At 53.1% G+C, this 17,590-nt stretch overlaps 1 protein-coding gene across 1 annotated transcript in view; it reads right to left on the bottom strand.

Annotated features, from left to right (window-relative positions):
* BCL11B (BCL11 transcription factor B) overlaps positions 1-17,064 on the bottom strand; it is a 103,324-nt gene extending 86,260 nt beyond the window's left edge. The window contains 2 exon segments of the mRNA XM_055418510.2: positions 2,233-2,601; positions 16,048-17,064. Coding sequence (XP_055274485.1) covers positions 2,233-2,601; positions 16,048-16,105 — 427 coding nt within the window. The 5' untranslated portion in view covers positions 16,106-17,064.
* Between the last annotated feature and the right edge of the window lie 526 nt (positions 17,065-17,590).

The raw sequence follows: 17,590 nt of genomic DNA, 5'->3' as shown, positions 1-17,590 counted from the left end.
GAGACTGTCTCGTGCCTTTGATTAAAATAACATTTTAAATGCTTTGAACAAACATATCTCCTTAGACTTCTAAGGGATTATTTTACATATTTTTTCGAGAATGAAGAAATCCATTCGTCCTGTTGCTGAACAGAAAAGGCCAAGAATATCTTTCGTCACACACAGAATAAAAATACTGTAGGCCGCTGCAGTATTACAACCCCGAGAAAGGGAGGGGGCAGAGGGCGGCGGCGGGGTGTAGAGGGTGAGGACAAAGCCGCCTTGGAGATTAACTTTGCCTTTTATGAAATCATATTTAGTCGCTTTCTTAAACAAACCTACCCACAACGATCTGCGGCCTCTCACTGGAAAATACCTTCTCTGTGAAATGAGGATTTGGATGGGCCCTGGCGAAAGCAGAAAGCCTTTCCATTGCACCATGGATGGGGCCCTTCTCGTCGGCAGAAGCCTCTCCCTAAAGGTCTGTGGGCACTGATGCCAGGTGTCTGTGCCACTGGTGAAAACCATCTCTCAGCGTCAGACAAAGAAAAGAAACACAGACAAAAGGAGCCCAGCACCTTCCTCCGCGTCAGGGCTCCAGCCTAAGGGACACAGGGTCACTCAGACCTCCTTCGGTGCTCCGAGAAACCGGGGCTGACGGGACCTTGGCCTGAACACGTCGGACACTTTTCTCAACGCCCTGGGCAAGTTAAGAGTGTGGGAGATTTCACGCTAGGACACCCGCCAGAAGGCCAGCCCCACAGGCCAGTCTGGTTGGACAGGGTCTCTCCAGGGCCCAGCCCATGCCTGCAGGACTCAGCTCTCGACTGCAGGCCAGAGACAAGAGTTCATTAACCCCATTGTACAGATGGGCAAAGGGAGGCTCAGGGTCAGAGCTGCCCGGTGGCTGCCCCAGAGCAGCTGGGATTGTTGCGTCACCTGACTAACTGCCTCCTGGGTGATGGTGGGGTGGGGTGGGGGGTTTCCTGGCCACGTTCATCTGTCCCACCCATGGGAGCAGAGTGCCCTGGTTCCACCAGGTTCACCCCCCTACCCCAAGTAGCACCCAAAGCCTCAGTCCGCCCAGCATCTCCGCTGGCTTCCATGACCCAGACGCGGTGGAGATGGATACAGTCTTCTCAGCCAGCCACCTGCTTGCATGCTGCAGCACCAGAAGGTACCCCCAGGAGAAAAGCTCCACTGGCAAAGCATTTATGGAGCTCCTGCTCTTTGAACCTACCCACCTGGAGCGCCAGGACTGTTCCTCCTGGTGACACCGGGAGAAACTGAGGCTCGGACCCCGAAGGAGCTCGTCCGAAGTCTCCTGGAAGGATCCAAGCCCTGTACGCACTCCAAGAGCATCCCACCGCTTCTAGGAAACCCAGGCCAACCTGGGCCCTGAGCTCAGGAGGACAAACCGGAAGCCACCACTCTGGGCTGCAAGGAGTTCGGGCTCCCTGAAGGAGGCCCTGGCATGCCGTGGCCTTGACCCAAACAGAACTTGAGGCCAACTCCCCGGGCCTGCAGGAAGACACCAGCCCCTGCACCTGTTCTTCAGGTGACCAAAGCCAGCCGTCCAGGTGGGCGTGCCAGAGGCGATGGCCAACCTACCCCAAGGAGCACCGGCTCCAGCCAGGTCCCCACGAACCCCTCCCCGGGCCCACTGCTAGGACCAGGCAACATCAGAAGGGGCCTCTTTAGACAGATGGAAAACTGAGGCCAGAGTAGATGAGGAAAACGAGCGCCCCCAGCAGGCCCTGCCCACACGCAACATCACATCAAGCCTCACAACGACCCGCAACAGATAGGTCTCATTCCTCCACTTCACAGATGGGGAAACTGACTTTGTCCAAGATGTGAAGAAGAGATTCCAACGCGAGACAGTCGGGCTCCAAAGCCAGAGACTAAGCCAAGAACACCAGCAAAGTCAGGGCCAGCTAGCCTTCCCTAGGTCCGTCCTGCCCTCCCGGCCAGCTGTGGATGAGGCCCCCACCACAGAGTCCGTTGCCAAAAGCAAAGCAACCCTCAGCCCGCTGGGCCTCTCTGAGCCCCAGGCCTGTCTCTCCCCAAGGGTCACCCGGATGGCAGCCCCTCGGCAAGGGTGAGCCCATCCTGGTAGCCCCACGGGCCCTCCCAGCACCGCCACCCTCAGACAGAGGGCGAGCCCCCCCAACACAGCAAGGGGCGAGGGCAGGCCTGGGACCCGAGGGGTTGGGGTGACTGCAGCGGCCGGGCGAGGGCAACATTCCATACCTGCGAGGTTCTCCTGCTTGGGGCAGACGCCTTTCGTGGGTGACAGCAGGTGGTCATCCTCGTCGGGGGTCACCTGGATCCCAATCTCCACCGGCTCGGACACTTTCCTGAGCTCAGAGCGTGAGGAGGGCGGAGGGCTGCCCTTGTCCAGGCCTTTGTCATAGCAGGCCCCCAGGCTGCCGCCACACTGCTTCTTCTTGTGCTCTATAAAAACCAGGATGTCTCCCAGGGGGAAGTTCATCTGACACTGTCCACAGGTGAGCAGGTCAGGGTCGGGGCCACCCACCATCAGCCCCAGGCTGCCGGGCTCCTCTATCTCCAGACCCCCGTCTTCCGCGAGGATGGCGGCCTCCACATGCTCAGGCTCTGCTGGAGAGAGAAAGCACAAGGGGAGGGGCAGAGAAGACAAGATGGGCTTAAGGAGTCACAGGACCCATCGTTCGTCCCACCCTTCCCCACCGAGAGGCAGGCCCCTCCGCTGCGGGATGCGCGAGGTTCACCACGTTCCCCCCGCAAGACTCCTGGAGGTAAGGGGTTCGCCATCCTGCATGCCACAGATGGGCAAACTGAGGCTCCGGGCGCAGCCCTTGCAGCTCCCAGAGGTTGCCCCTTAAGCGGCGCGGATCTTATGGCTTTCTAGTTTATTTCCTGCCAGTTTTCCATCAGTTCAGCATACGGACACGCACATGACCACCTGCACATCCACACACATCCTGGTTCCACCGGGGGCTGGACCATCCCCAACTTGGTGGCAGCATGATGGAGAGGCATCTCAAAAACTCTGCAACATCTCAGAACCACCTGGGAACTTTGAAAACTCCCAGGTCACCCAGACAGTACCCTAGACCAATGACACTGGGAGTCAAGCTTCAGGCTATCTTTTTTTTTTTTTAAAGGCTCTCAGGGCAGTCAAGGCCTAGGACGGTGAGCCAGAGCTGTTTCTCCCTGCTCGGGCAGGAGTCACACACCCCTCTTCCCTCTACCTTTCATTCAGGTCCTCCCCATTCATGAGCGCCCCTGCTTGCATTCCTCTACCTGAGACCTGGCTGCACACCAGACAGGAAAACAGAAACCCAGACGGGCATCCCGGGGCTGGTCTTTCCAACAGAAAGAAAGGACCCGGGCTCAGAAAGCAACAAGTGAGCATTGGTTCAGAAAGAAATATCGAAGGGGAAAAAAAAAAATGCAGGGAAGAGACGCGGCTAGTCAGCTGAACGAGGCAGCCGGCTTCCCTGCCAAACACTCTGCTCCTGGTCAGACTTCCATCGCTTTGTAGATTTTGCCGACACTCACCAACTCCCTACTGTCCTTTTTCGTTGGTCGGTTTTTATTTCACTCCCAGTAAAAAGAAAAGAGAAAAAAAAAAAAACTCTTCAGACTCCAAAAGCATTTCTTGGCAGATGACAAACCACACTTGCAATGGGCTGTACGTTTTCATATTTCTTTAGCAGCCGATCTACCTACCTCCTTTCATTTTTGTTTTGTAGGGGGCAAGGGACCCAAATATTTTGAAGCTAATAAATGCCTCAAAAAGCAGCAACCCCCTCAGGAAAACCTGGGAGACGCAGCCAACCAACAGGTCATAAATAAGGCAACTGGACAGTGAAGTTGCCTCCACGCTCAGGGTCTGAGCAAACTCGAGGTGGAATTTGTCAAGAGCTAATGTCAATGGCCATGTAGGCAGCACCGGTGGTAGGGTCTTCCGAGAAGCCAGGGGGCAGGCAGGGGTCTGAAACCTGAGGAGGCAGGTACGTTTTAAGTTGTATGGCATTTAAGAAAGGATAATGAAAACCACAGAAGAACAGAGAGAAGAAACGGAGTGGGGGAAAACACATTCCGTGGCAGTGAAGTTATTGACGGGCCAGAGCCAAAGAACAGATAATTTAAGGAAAAAATTCTGTGGCATCTTCCACCCTACATTATAAATCACTGCTCTGTGTGTTCGGAGCACGAGCTTCTTCAGGGCCTGTGAGAGTCCGTGTGTGAGACCCAGCAGACGGCACAGGACATGGAACACGCGTGAACTATGCACGCGCGGGGAGGCGCCCAGGTGTCACGGAGAAGGGAAGCGACAACCTGAGATCCCGCCTGGGCTTCTAGAAAAGCAGACAGAGCCCTCGATGAATTACATGTAGAAATGCGCTGGCAATGTGGCCGCCCAAAAACACCCCGCAGATGAAGAAATCCAAAATCTCTTGTCTGCATACCTCTAACAAAAAAAAAAGAAAGAACCTAGAAGGTAAGAGAAAACAGTGTGCACAAAGGCGGCCCCAGAAACCATTAATTACACTTTAAAAAGAAATCAGAGTTTACTTAAAAAAGAGTTGGAAGACAATGCTACATAATTAATTTACCAATTTATTTTATGAAAAGATGCTTTGCTATGGTTAAAATGTAATCACAACCCTCATGCCGAACAGTGTTTCTAGGGGTACCGGGTTCCCCGCGCACGGTTTGTCAGAATGTTAAAGGTAATTATTCGGTGCCTCTTTTCCCTTTAATAATCTAACATTGAGCAATACTGTTTATATTGAAAAGCTCGCACCTTTAATTACCAATTACATATACATAATTTCAGAGCCAAAGGAGAGGGCTGTGAAAACAGTTCTTTAGAAATATAAGGATGTATTGTGCACCATTTTTAGAGAAGGAACTCTTAATAAATGGGAGGAGGATGTCAAAATATTGTTTTGTTAAAAAAAAAGAGAGAGAGAAAGAGAGGCACAAAGGAAATGAGCTGAAAAAGCAAAAAAAAAAAAGGACAAATTGAGATCGAGAATTCAAATCAAACAGGGGTGAGTTCTGTGGTAGGAAGAGTGGAGGTAACTGGCCCTCCTGAGCAGACCTGGCACGCAGCGGCATCTGTAAGGGCATCTGATATAAAATAAAAAAAAGACAATAGTTCATCCATCCGAACCCCAACCTGACCATCCTTTCTGTGGACAGGGAGATGTTTTCTGTCATCTAATTTCATCTTGGCTTCCCTTGTCTTGGTTTTGCTTTTCATTAAACTTTTTCAGCCGAGTCCGTCAGTCGGTTCTCCCCGGTGGGAATTTTGAGAAGAAGCCTGAATAGTTCCTCTCTGCTGGGGGATTTTAGGCTACATAATCTCAAACTTCTTTTCTCTTGCAAAAGAAACAGGCTAATTTAAAAATAAGCACAGGTCACGCAGGCCTGTTGATAGGTATTCATTCTTCTCTCCATCTTTTGCTAAGGGACTCTGTACCAGCACTTTTTCTTTTTCCTCCTTTTTTTGTTTTGTTTTGTTTTGGTAACATCTGGTATTCCTTCCTTTATTTGGCAGTCTCTGCCTTTTCACTTTCCTCCTGCTGCAAGCCTCGTGAGCCCCAGTAATTGAGTTTGAAAGTATCCGAAGCCGTTAACTGGGCTGCAGGTCTGAGTTCTGCCTCCAGCCCTCTTGCAGCCAGCCAGCCAGCCTGGGCAGCCAGGGCCTGCTGGGGTCCCGTCCCGAAGACAAGCTCTGAACTCGGGTCCCCAGACCCAGGGTCCAGCCCTCTGCCTCCTCCAAAGGCGACCAGGAGGAAAAGAAACAAAAACATCTCCTTCCCCTCCCACGTGCAGTGCTGAAAGTAAAACTCCTGAAGATGACAGGGGGTGTTTGCCCAACTTCAAGGATTGGGGTTTCCTCTGCCCACCCCACCCCACCCCACCCCCTCAGGGCGTGGAGCCCTGGGCTCTGGCTGCTGCGGGAGGCACTTCCCAGGAAGGTAGCAGCGTCACCCCGAACCCCCAAACTGTCAAGCTTTTAGGTCAGAGCGGGTGGACCAAGACAGCTTGCTGAATCTCATGATTGAGGCCTTCGGAGACACCCCCAAAGGCGGGCTGTGGTTTCATTTCCTCTGGCAGGCGGATACGGAGCTGGGCGTGGGGGTGCATGTGTGTGCATGTGCGCCTGTGTCCCTTCTTAGAAGCCGATCGCTCACAGAAGAAATGAAAGGAGAAAGAGCCACTTGCCCAGGCTCAGAGAAGGGCACAGTGAGACGGGGCCTGCCTCCCCCAAACTCTCCTTCCTCAGTCCTGTGGGTGCGGGTGGAGAGCCACTGCCCCGCACAGGCTCAGAAGACCGGGCCCCCGCTGTGACAGGCAGAGTCGCCCAAACTGCCAGGCAGAGACAAGAAAGCACCAGGAAAGAGGAAAGTCACATATACACAAAACAGCCTTTCAAACTCCCAGACCCTACACACCAGCCCCTCCGGCTGCCTTGTCCTGCAAACTCCAGGCTTTTTTTTAAAAAAAAAAAAAAGAAGGCAAAGATGAGGTCCTTTCCTCGGAGAGAATTTCCGCTTTCACGCAAAGCTCCCCCAAGAGTCAGCAGCTCTGGAAAACCCTGCTGCCCTCACTGTCAGGAGCCGAATAAAGTCGACGGATCGCTGAGACGTTTGACTCAACAGGAGGAAGGATGGCTGAGTGCAGCCGATGACTTGTTCCAACAGCAGGTATCTGGCTGGGGTGGGTTCTGAAACGTGACATCCTAAAGCACATGGACAAACACATATTTACACACACACACAGTTACACGTTTGTTGTCATTTTCTTTTACAACAAAACCACATTTCATTTACAAGGCGAGGCCTCCTCCCGGCTCATAAATGCACTTAGAAGCAATGAAATCAGGGTTCGAAGATGCTAATGGACATTCCTGTAAAGTGGACGGGGAAACACTTGATCCTCAGACCAGTTCCCCCACGCCTCGGGCTGACCGGGAAGGAATTTGGGCAGAAGACAGAAATGGAAAGACATCATTAGCACCGACCGGGCCAAGCAGTCCACAGGCCCCCCCAGCAGCTGCAGAGGCTTAGCAGGCCTTACCTGGCCAGGGACCCCCACCCCCCTCACACGCTGGGCTCCAAGGGGCCTGCCCGCCCTGGGTCTCCTCTAACAATTGCCCCTGCACCTGCCCTTCGGGGAATTCCAACCAAGGGGCAGGCCTCCTTCTGTCCCCAGAGCACAGAGCGTGTGCCCTGCCGCACACAGAGCACACAGGCCTGCGTCCCCTTAACCCTGCGTTGATTCAAATCCAAATCTCTGTCCTTAATGGCTAAGCCACAGACCAGGAGAAATCCATGGAGAATTACTGTTTCGGTGATGGGGGTGGGGTGGGTAGGGGAAGGAGGTGGGGGGAGGGGTGCCGGGCTCTCAGAACCCTGTGCCACCGACGTCACCGCCGCCATCCTATTTCTACCCGTGTTTACAAGACGCGCTAAGCATCCACGCGCCGGAGCGCCGCATCCGACGGGAGGACACGTTACACCTGCTTCCTACGAAGACAGCCTCCACCAGCCAGCTCCAAAGGATTTGTCACTCTCCTCCCCATGAATATCCAAGAAGGTGCCGAGACCCCTAAACGCCACCAAAATGCACCCCTCGACGGAGCACACTTTCTGAACCACCATCAATGTTTAATTTATTGGATCCAAGAGAAAATGACAACCGTTGCGGGCAGGGGTGGGTGGGGGTGGGTGGTGGAGACGGGACAGAGAAGGAATCAATTCCTGGCAGAGAAAATAATCTATGACTAGAGGACGCCTAAAGGCTCGACAAGAGGTTTATGAAGTTCTCCGCTCGGAGGGAATCACGCGGGGCCGGCAAAGGAGTCGGAGAGGAGCCTCATCCGAGCCAGGCACGTGTTTCGAACGTCCTCAAGGGGCCACGAAGGGTTAGGACCCAGCCCCGTGTGGCCTCCAGGAAAGGCTTGGGGCTGCTGCTGGACCCGGGGAGGGGGCAGCTGAGCTGGTCCCAGGCAAATCCCACAGGTCTGGGCTCTCTCTTCCTGGACCACTCATCCTCGTGGGAGGAGGACTCCAGTCTGCTCCAGGTGTCACATCACTGGGGGCCCAGGCCCCAGGCCACATTCACACTGGAGGGAAGGGTACAGGCCAGGGCCTGCCACCAACCCCACCAAGCCCTGCCTCAGGTCAGTTCAGTTCAGTCGTTCAGTCGTGTCCGACTCTCTGAGACCCCATGAATCACAGCACGCCAGGCCTCCCTGTCCATCACCAACTCCCGGAGTTCACTCAAACTCATGTCCATAGAGTCGGTGATGCCATCCAGCCATCTCATTCTCTGCCTGCTCCATGCCAAATGCAGCACCCACCTCAAAGAGAAGTCTTCCATATTTCTGACATCTGGACAGAAAGAAGGAGGCCGGGACACAACCTTATCTGTAATGTGGATTTCCCTGTCCATGAAGATGACCTGGGGCCTGGCTGACCGGGCCCATCACCGGAAGGCCCAGGCTTGACCTGCATTTCAGGGAAGTGGGGACTCCTGATCCGAGGAGATGTTTGGGATGCAGGAAGAACCCAGACAGCACTCTTCAGGAAGGTGGGGGTTCTGAGGGTAGGAGGAACACATACACACACTGTCCTCTATGCCTGGTTTCAGGATACTTAAGCATGTTAAAATCGGCTCCCTGAAAACTCCCCTAACTTGCTCGACAGACTTAGTCCAAACTCCCCACCTCCCCCAGTGTACCCGCCTCTCCAGATCCCCCAAAACTGAGCTCCGGAGGCCGGTCTCACACATCCAAACGCAGGAAAAAGAACCCACGAATAAGGAAAGCACCGCTCAGGTGTAGTCACAGAGCCCATCCACTACTACAAGGTGACTGAGAAAAAAGTCAAGCCCATGATGCCAAAGCATGGAGTGACCTATGTTTTGAAAAATCAGATAGTTCCCTAAAGAAAAATGCTCTGCTATAGAAATCCTTCTAAACACAATCAGAAGATTCAATAAACCTGCAAACACCTTAAATTTTCAGACACGACAGAACTCGTAATAAAACATATAAAAGCATTCTTCAAGCCCCAATGAAGAGATTTGTTTTATTTAATGCTGCACCTTTTCAAAGGTGCTAAACAGAAGAAAAGGACCGTCCACACAGGATGCTGGACTGAGAGCCTTTAACTGGAATCGAGGCTCTGAGGCTCACAGCAAAACAGCAAAAGCGGAAACTGCTTCCAGCATCTCGTTTCCAAGGCAGAAATTTAAACTTGATTCCCCCCCGCTTTTTAATTCTCAGCAGTGCATCCATTTCTGACACTCACGTTCATCACAATAACGCAGGCACTCAACTTTCCTGAGTCATTTTTGCTTGCTGTTTTAGTATAGAACTCGTTAGAACATTCTCAAGTGTATCTGCATTTCAGCAGTTCAGTCGAAGGGGGTCATAAAAAAGTTGTGTAAAACAGAGGATTTTTTTTTTTTCTACTTTGAAGTTACCTAATTCGGTGTGGTCTGGGATTACATTATCGTAGCAGAGCTCGGGCTGGCTAATTCAACACCCAAGCAGATTATCAGCTGCCTCGGAAAAAAAGAAATGAATGAATTTCTTGAATTTCAGCAACTACACAAAAGACTTGCATATGTCAAAATGCCGGACGAAGAGTCCCCGTGACTGTAGCACCATTAATCAAACCGCGATCTGGTGTCACTTTTGCCAGTAAAAAAATGATGCTTCTCCCCTCTCTCCCCTCACTGGCTCGTGCGGAAGACGCTCGAAGTGTGTCCCTCTGCTTTCATGTGTCTCCAAATAGCCTGCTCTCGGCACTTTTTATACATGCCTGGGGAAAACCACTGCTCAAGGGAGCCGGTCAGCAAACGGCTTTTCTTGGGGAGGGGACGACAGCTCGGGTAGATCTCACTGACGTTTGGCTGTCTGGGAAGGAAGGGCTGTGGGATGAGGGACGGGGGTGGGATGAGGGACGGAGGACAGAACACAGGCCCCCAGGCCCCATCGTGGGATTAAACAGAGAGCTGGAAAGTGACAAAGCCATACTCAGAGCAGCCGGGTGACACAGACATCCATCCCTGGTGTTCTGCCGTGCCCTCTCCCTTAAAAAAAAAAAAAAGAAAAAAATGCCAGTAGGCCCAAAGCTAACACTACCTTCAGAGAAGGATGCTCGGCCAGCATCAACAACTTGACGGTGGCCACAGTCCCCAAAGAGCATTTATTTTCCCTCATCCTCCCAAATGTGACAACAGCGTCAAACCCAGTCCAAAGTCCTTGGAGAGTTTTAGCCAAAGGTAGGACCTAACTAGACTGCCAAAGGTTCCTTCCTTAAGCCATAGGAGATGCAGGAGATGGTCCCCAAAGGTCAGGAACCCCATCCTGACCCTCCTCGTATAATTATTTTCTTCACACGCTGTCGAACCTGTGGTCTCTATTTAGTTACAGCTTGTGAAACTCCCCCAAGTTCCAAGGCAAAGGATTGGGGATTTCTGAAATGACTTTTTTTTTTAACGGTTTTCTGCAGGCCAGAGGCCACAGCCCCAGTCCAAGGGTTCAAGACAACAGTGGCGTTTTATCTCTGAGTTGTCAAATGAGCTCACTGCCACAATGTGCTTACAACAGGCTTGATTCAAACATTAAATGAAGTAGAGAAATCATCAGATAAATTGCTGGCCCTCTGTACTGCAGAGTGAAGGCTCTTTCCCCGGCTGATGACAGCGCTAGGCTTTTGTCTGACCTAATTTATTTCTCTTTCAGGTTAGAATAAAGCACTCCTTTCCTGTCTCCACGTAACCTCTTCTGCCCATGGACTGAACTCAACACAGGAGACTCAGGGTTAACTGTGCTGTCTGCAGATTTCTTGAACTTGGAGAAGAAGACATTATAGATCCAGAAATCCTGTGATCAAAAGCACACATATTCCCCAGCACGAAATTACACGGTTAGGGGAGAAATAGTCTCATTAAAGGCCGTCCATAAAGGGCACCGTTCGGGGTGAAAGGCATTAGCAAAGCTGGGTCTCGCAAGCACATACTCCTCTCAAACAAAGTTTTACATGTTATTTGAGTTGGCATTTTATCTCTTTGGGGACTGATGCTTTTTCCCTTAGTACAGTGGGAACATTACCTAATAAATGGAATTGAGAATCCGAGTGTTATAAAATCTGAGCTGAAAGGATATCCATTCATCAAGATGTTTTAGACACATGACTCCCCAAGGCAGCAGCAGATCCCAGGGTCTGTGACATACAAAATGACAAAACGAGGTTCACGTTTCCCAGACGCCCCCACACACCCCATCCCCTGTGCCTCGACGACCTAATGGAATTCATAAAGTCAAGACCACAGACGAACCAGAGGAAACACACCCGTTCAAAACTAAGCATTGCAACTGTTTTCAAAAAAAAAAATTAAAAACTGTCCCCCCATCTGCCTAGGGAAGGCTTGTAAATCAATGCCGATAGCTTGAAAATAGATTTCTCAAACTTATATTCTCATTTTGTCCTGCTCGACTCTCTGCAGGAAAATCAATATTACAACTTCACACTTAAGACATTTTGCAGCAACGTAAACGGCTCTCGCGGCTGATGGAAGCCCGGTCCCGGCCCCTCGCGGCGCCGGCTCCGCGCATGACACGGGCACCGAGCTCCCCCTAGCTGCCAAGTGGCGCCAGGCACCGCTGCGCGTTGCAGCCTTGCCATCCACCAAAAGCCATTTCAACTTAAAGTTTATTTTGGAAAGTCTTTATCACAACAAGCAACAGAGAATGCAAAGTGATCGGAGAAAGGAGATGAAAAAGCAAAAGGGAAGGTGAGGGCAAGCCGTGTTCTGAGCCCAAAGGCAAGCGCCAAGAGCTCGATTCTGATAAGGAGCTAGAAACTGGTGCGCTCTGCAGCGGGAAACTGGTATGTGGGAACCCAACTGCTCTGCCTGCTTCCAGCTCCCCTGAGACAGAAGGCTAATTACTGCCCAGTGCACCCAAAGCTGGCCTGCCCTTTGGAACCCCTAAGACCCAGTTAGCCCTGCACAGTGGTCACCAAAGCATCCCACCCAATCTGACCTCAGCCTCCCTCCACGTTCCTAAAGCTGGCTTCCCCGAAGCAACTGTGTTCACTCCGGCGTTTGAGAAATGACTCGCTTTTCTGTTACGACATATTTTGAAGGCCAAACAAAAATCACCAAGGCCAAAGCACAGAGAGCACCACCCCCCACCTCCCACCCTCAAAAAAAAAATGCCACTGTACATAATTTTCAGGGAGGGAAAGACTACCCTTTAAAAATACTAGGGGTTGTTAAAATATGCTCATGGCTGTCTTCTCTCAGGTGTGAATTACAAATGAATAAAATCAGCCTGGCATAACACCTTGGATGAACACGGTTTTACTCTCCCTTAGAATCAGAGCAGCTGACTTATGTCACACTTCTAATGATATGGGGTTCCCTTCTGTGCAGAAGGGGGACAAACTTCACTCCCCCCTCCCAGAATTATCAAAAAAACAGAGGGGCCCAGATCTGATGAAATTTATCAGAGGCCCAATTTTGAAAGATACGTGGACACCTGGAGATACACTCTACCCTGGGGAGTTAAGATAATTGTAAGCACAGCGGCCTTCAAAACATACAGCTACAGCAAAACCTAATTTAAAAGGCAACCATGGAATTAACATGGTGAGCCTAACTTCTGCGTCAAATGTTGGGTCTCTCTAGTTGTTTTGCAAAATCGTGAACTCATACGGAAAATTACTAATCTTCCAAGGAAACCTTTTGGGGGGGGGTTGTTGAAAAATAAAATCACCTGTACTGGAGTTGAGTTATCTATCCCGGGCTCGTTATTTCCTTCAGGAGGTCTCAGGCTGGGGTTCATTTGCCTCTCCATTCACCCTGCCTGGCACAGCCGGCTCACGGCCCTTCCCTCTCTGCCTGGTCAGTCCACTGTCCCTCATCCTGCCCTCTTTATATTGTCACTGAGTTGTTTTGTGTTTGTTTTTATTAATAGCTGTGTCTGTCCTCCGGCTTTAAAAGCCATATCCATCTGGGTCAAACATTTTGAAACAAACCAGAAGCCTAGGTCTTCATCCCCAGCTGTCTCCCACACTCTCCTCCCGGGCTCCTCTTCTCTCTGGCCCTGTCTGTAAATTTAACTAGCTCATTATGGAGTCCTTCTCCGCCTTGCCAGCCCCCCACCCCCACCCCCAAGATTATCGATGATGCCGTTCTTGTGCTCGCCTGTGTCTCAGACCATCAGTTATCCCAAGTTGCATCATCTCGAAAGAACCTGAAGCCAGCGGGCTGCCACCCAACTGAAGATGTACCACGCTTTAGGTAGTTTCTTTTCACATTTAAAAGCTAAAACGTGGGTCCCCGATCAGGGCTTTCACAGCACCCATTTGGCTGGCCAGGGCTCCAGAGCACCTGAGACCCACTGCTCCTGCATCGTTGAGGAGAGACACACTTGTACAGGCCCTAAGCCTAAACTGCATCCCTTTCTTGCCTTTCCCCCTGCCTGCATTCCCACCTCCTGAGTGACACAGGACAGACAGAAAAGCCAGCTGCTTTGGGGATAATAAATAGCCTTGTCTGAGAACTGGTTGGACCACTCTCCCTTCTTAAACCCCTGCACAAGCCCTGGGCTCCATGGGCCCCTGAAAAGCAGGCAGGATATCCTTTGCCTCCCACCCCCTGGTCTCCTTCTCCCCATCTCTCCTTCCCAGCCACTGCTCCAGTGTCAGTCGGGCTTTCCCCAGCCCTGCTCTGAGCAAGGCTGAGACAGCCATGGAACCAACGAAGGAGGGAAGGATGTCACACCAGGCACCCCTGGTCCCCCACGCCGCCCAGCCACTACCAGTGCTCCCGGCCAGGGCTTGTTCCCGAGGTCCCAGGAATGCCAGAAGGGGAGAGAGCAAAAGCAAAGCGAACCTACCTGCTTCTTTCCCCTTTTACACACAAGTGCAAACACTCCTGGCTCCTTCGCTGCTGCCAGCTTGGCAATGCACCCCCCTCCATAAGTTCCCCTTCCCGGAGCACCCCCCTCCAACTTCCCCCTCCTCAAAAACAACCCTTGCAATTATACAGAGGCTCTGTGGGGCAAATTGCCTCCTGGAGAAATTAGGTGTCTGCAACTACAGACATTCTAACAGCCGCTCCACCATCTAAAGGGGGGAGTGGGGGTGTAGAATAAGAGATTGCTAAAGGCTCGATAAAGGACTAAATGTCAACGGGCGAAAAGGACCTTGATCAAACCAGGCTCAAATCTGGTTGCAAAACATTTTGTTTTAAATGCAACCGGCAAGTCTTCTTTGATGTTATACAATGGTGAAAAATATAAGAGAAGCCCTCTTCCCTCCCTCCAGAAAGGCGTCCCTCTCCCAAGGCAAGCCCACTTTCATATCTATTCCCCTCCCCAAAAAATAATCATAAATCCACAAATTCTTACTAATGTATCTGCTGTAACAAAGGAGAGATGGCAGCAGCGAAGGCTCCGAGCAGATGGCTCCTATGCTGGGTTTTCAGGGGAGGGGAGAACCCCTTTATATATTTATTTATTTATTTAAATTTTTTAAAATATAACATAAATATTCGGCTCTCGGCCGCCCCGCAGCCAGTCCTCGGCGGCAGATGGGCGCACAGCCCTCTCCAGCTCCACGCCGGCAGCCGGGCCCCAGCCTAACAAGGTGATCGGAGGATGGCAAGGAACACAACCTGCCCGCGGTTTCGATGGCACCCAGAGGATGTTTTATTTCTATTGCAATTTAAAAGAAAAATTAAAAAAAAAAAAAAGCAACGGCGACTCCGGCACCGCGAGAGAAAGGACCGCGGGGAAAGGTTTGCGCGCGGCGGAGCAGCGGCCCCGCGGGCTGCGGCGGGCCGGGAGGCGCGGCGAGCCGACCTTCCCGGTGCAAGTGTGCAGGCACCCGGGCGAGCTCCCCTGCCAAACCCGTACCTGGCCCGCTCCCGCAGGCTTCTTCCCTTCGCTAAATAAACCCGACCGGGACGCTGGAAGCGGCTGCGTCTCTGCCCCATTGCCTGACTTTGCCTTCCCAGCCACTTGCTTGAAATCCACACGATTTCAGCCGGTGGATTTCCACTGCGACCTGCCTTGTTTATTTAGATAGGGGAAGATGAAAGATCTGAGATAGGCAGATGGGTAAGAGCTGGCTAGGTCTGTTTCCCCTTTTTTCCTCTTTTCTTTTATTTTTTTTCAACTATTTTACAAGCACGTCCCTCTCTTCCCACTCCAAGCTGACAACCCTTTCCCCCCACCCCCCCACCCGTGGCGGGGATTTTTCACCAGCCCCCGTGTCCCCCACCACTTTTTTTTTTTTGGAGTGGTGGGGGGGAGAAGACAAGAACATCCCAGGAGACAGACGGAGGTGGGGAAATGGAGGTGGGGGTGCAGGAGCCCAGCAAACAGCCGCGCAGCTGGATTCTTTTGCAAATAGCACGAGGAGGGGAGAGAAAGGCGGCAGCGGAATCCGAGGACCGGCGTGGCCGGCGTCCTGCCCGGCCGGGTGCCGCGACTGGGGGGACTCGGAGCCGGCGGCCGCCCCCTCGCCCCGCGTCTCCCCCAGGCCCGAGCGCACCCCGCTCCCCTCCGCCCGCGCCGTCAGCGCGGACCCACGCGCTCGCCAACTTTTCCCCACTTCCCGGCTCCCCCTCCCCCTCCGCTCCCCCAACCCCCTCCCCCCTCCTCTCCAAACCCCGCCACCAGCGCCGCCGCCGCCACACACGCCGCTCTGAGGGGCGAGCGTCCAGCCGGGCTCCGCGCGCTCACACACACCTCCTCCAGCCTGCGCGCCCCCTCCCCGGCCCCGGAGCCCGCTCCGCAGGCCCCCGAGCCCCGGGCGCATCGGACTGCGCAGCGCCCGGACTCCCCGGGCTGCAAAGAAACTTTCCTAAGGCCCTCCCGCCCCCCTACAACCAGGCTCTGGGCCGACGCCGCTGCCCTTGTGCGAGCCCGCGGGCCGCCCGGGCACCCGGCCCGGCTGCGCCCGGCTCGGTGTCCCCAGCCCTGGGCGCCCGGAGCCCCACGCTCCGGCCCCTCGCGCGCACGCCGCAGACACTTACGGGTGATGATCTCCCTCTGGGACAAGTGCTGCGGGTTGCCCTGTTTGCGGCGGGACATTGCCCCGGCATCTATTCTGACATCGCCCGGAGAGCTGGACCGATGCGGGGAGCCGGGGGAGGGGGGTCCGAGCCGCCGCCGCTGCCGCCGCCGCGCCTCCTCCTCTGCCCGGGCTGGTGTTTTGGTTTTGTTTTTTTTTTCCTTCCTCTCTTGCCCTCTCTTCCTCCTCTTCTTCTTCTTTATTTTGCGCTTTCTTCTATGCTGTTTTTTCTTTTGTTTGCAAAAAGAAAAAGAGAAGGAAAAAGAAAAAGCAAAACCTCTCGATCTAAAATAGAAGAAAGGCAAAAAAAAAAAATCTGCTGCTGCTTGCCGCGGACTGGCTGGCTTCTTCAAAAATATATTCTTTTCAAGGAAAAAAAAAATGCATACACTTCTTCAAACTGCTTGGCCTCCTGGACTTCCAAATGTCTCCTTGAACTTAAACCGGATTTTGCACCGGCTCCTGACACTTTCAGGGTCTGGTAGGTGGAAAGCGCACTTCTACCAGGAAGGGGGGGGGAGGGGGGAAATGCAAACAAATAAAAAATAAAAGAAGAAAAAGAAAAGAAAAAAAGCCAAGAAAACTTGAGGACTTGTCTCGTACCCCCTCACCCCGCCCCCTCAAAAAACCCAAAGCAATGTAAAAACTGCCCCAGTTCGGTGGTTTCTGGGTTTTCTGCGGGCTGCCTGTTTTTTTCTCGGAGACTGACCCTTCCGAGGCTCTGGGGGGACTCCAGGAGCGGCTCCTTCCCAGTTCACCTGGCAGGCTGGCGCCGGCCGGAGAGGCTGTCGGGTCCCCGCGAGCGCTCCCCAGCGCTCCCCTGGAGCCGCTGGCCCGGGGGGAGCTGGGCTGCGGGGCGGCTCGCCCAGTGCGCCTGGGTCGGTGCGGGCGCGGACTGGGAGCTATAGATTGCAACGTGAAGATGGCGGAGTCCGGGTTCTCTGGGAGCTCTCGGTCTCTCTATGGCTGGGGCTGCCTCTGTACAATGGGATAAAATTCAAGTTCAAGTGCGGACGTGACGTTTAATCTGCACTAGAGACAAAAAGACCCAGAGAGTCGGAGCACTGGGGGCGACTAGCGGTGGCTTTTTAACATTGTACCCTGTAAGAGAACAAGAAAGCACACACACAGAGACACACTCGCGCGCGCGCGCGCGCACACACACACACACACACTCGCCCGTGCGCACACCCGCAGTTCAGGCCGGCCACACGTGCAGCGTTTTTTTGTGTGCGCTCCTCTCCTCCCGGTGCACTGGCAGCGCAAAATGGGGGGAGGGAGGGAGGGCCGTGGGCAAGATATTTTTAAATAAAAGAAAATCCTCTCCATCCCTCCTCCCCTCTAGGGAGCTGGACCCCCAGAGAAGGGGGGCGGAGTGCGGTGTGCGTGGAAGTAAGTTGAAGCAACGCAAGTCCCCACCCACTGATTCGAAATCTCTTGGGGGGGTGGGGGAGATGGCTATGAAAGAGTGTTGGGGTCGACACGGGGACTAGGGCCACATGGTC

This window comes from Moschus berezovskii, chromosome 21, assembly GCF_049115385.1.
Source record: "Moschus berezovskii isolate FMDL1 chromosome 21, NW_MosBer_1.0, whole genome shotgun sequence".
Lineage (NCBI taxonomy): Eukaryota > Metazoa > Chordata > Mammalia > Artiodactyla > Moschidae > Moschus > Moschus berezovskii.
Note: the sequence above shows the minus strand (reverse complement) of the source record. Positions and strands in the feature narration are given on the sequence as shown.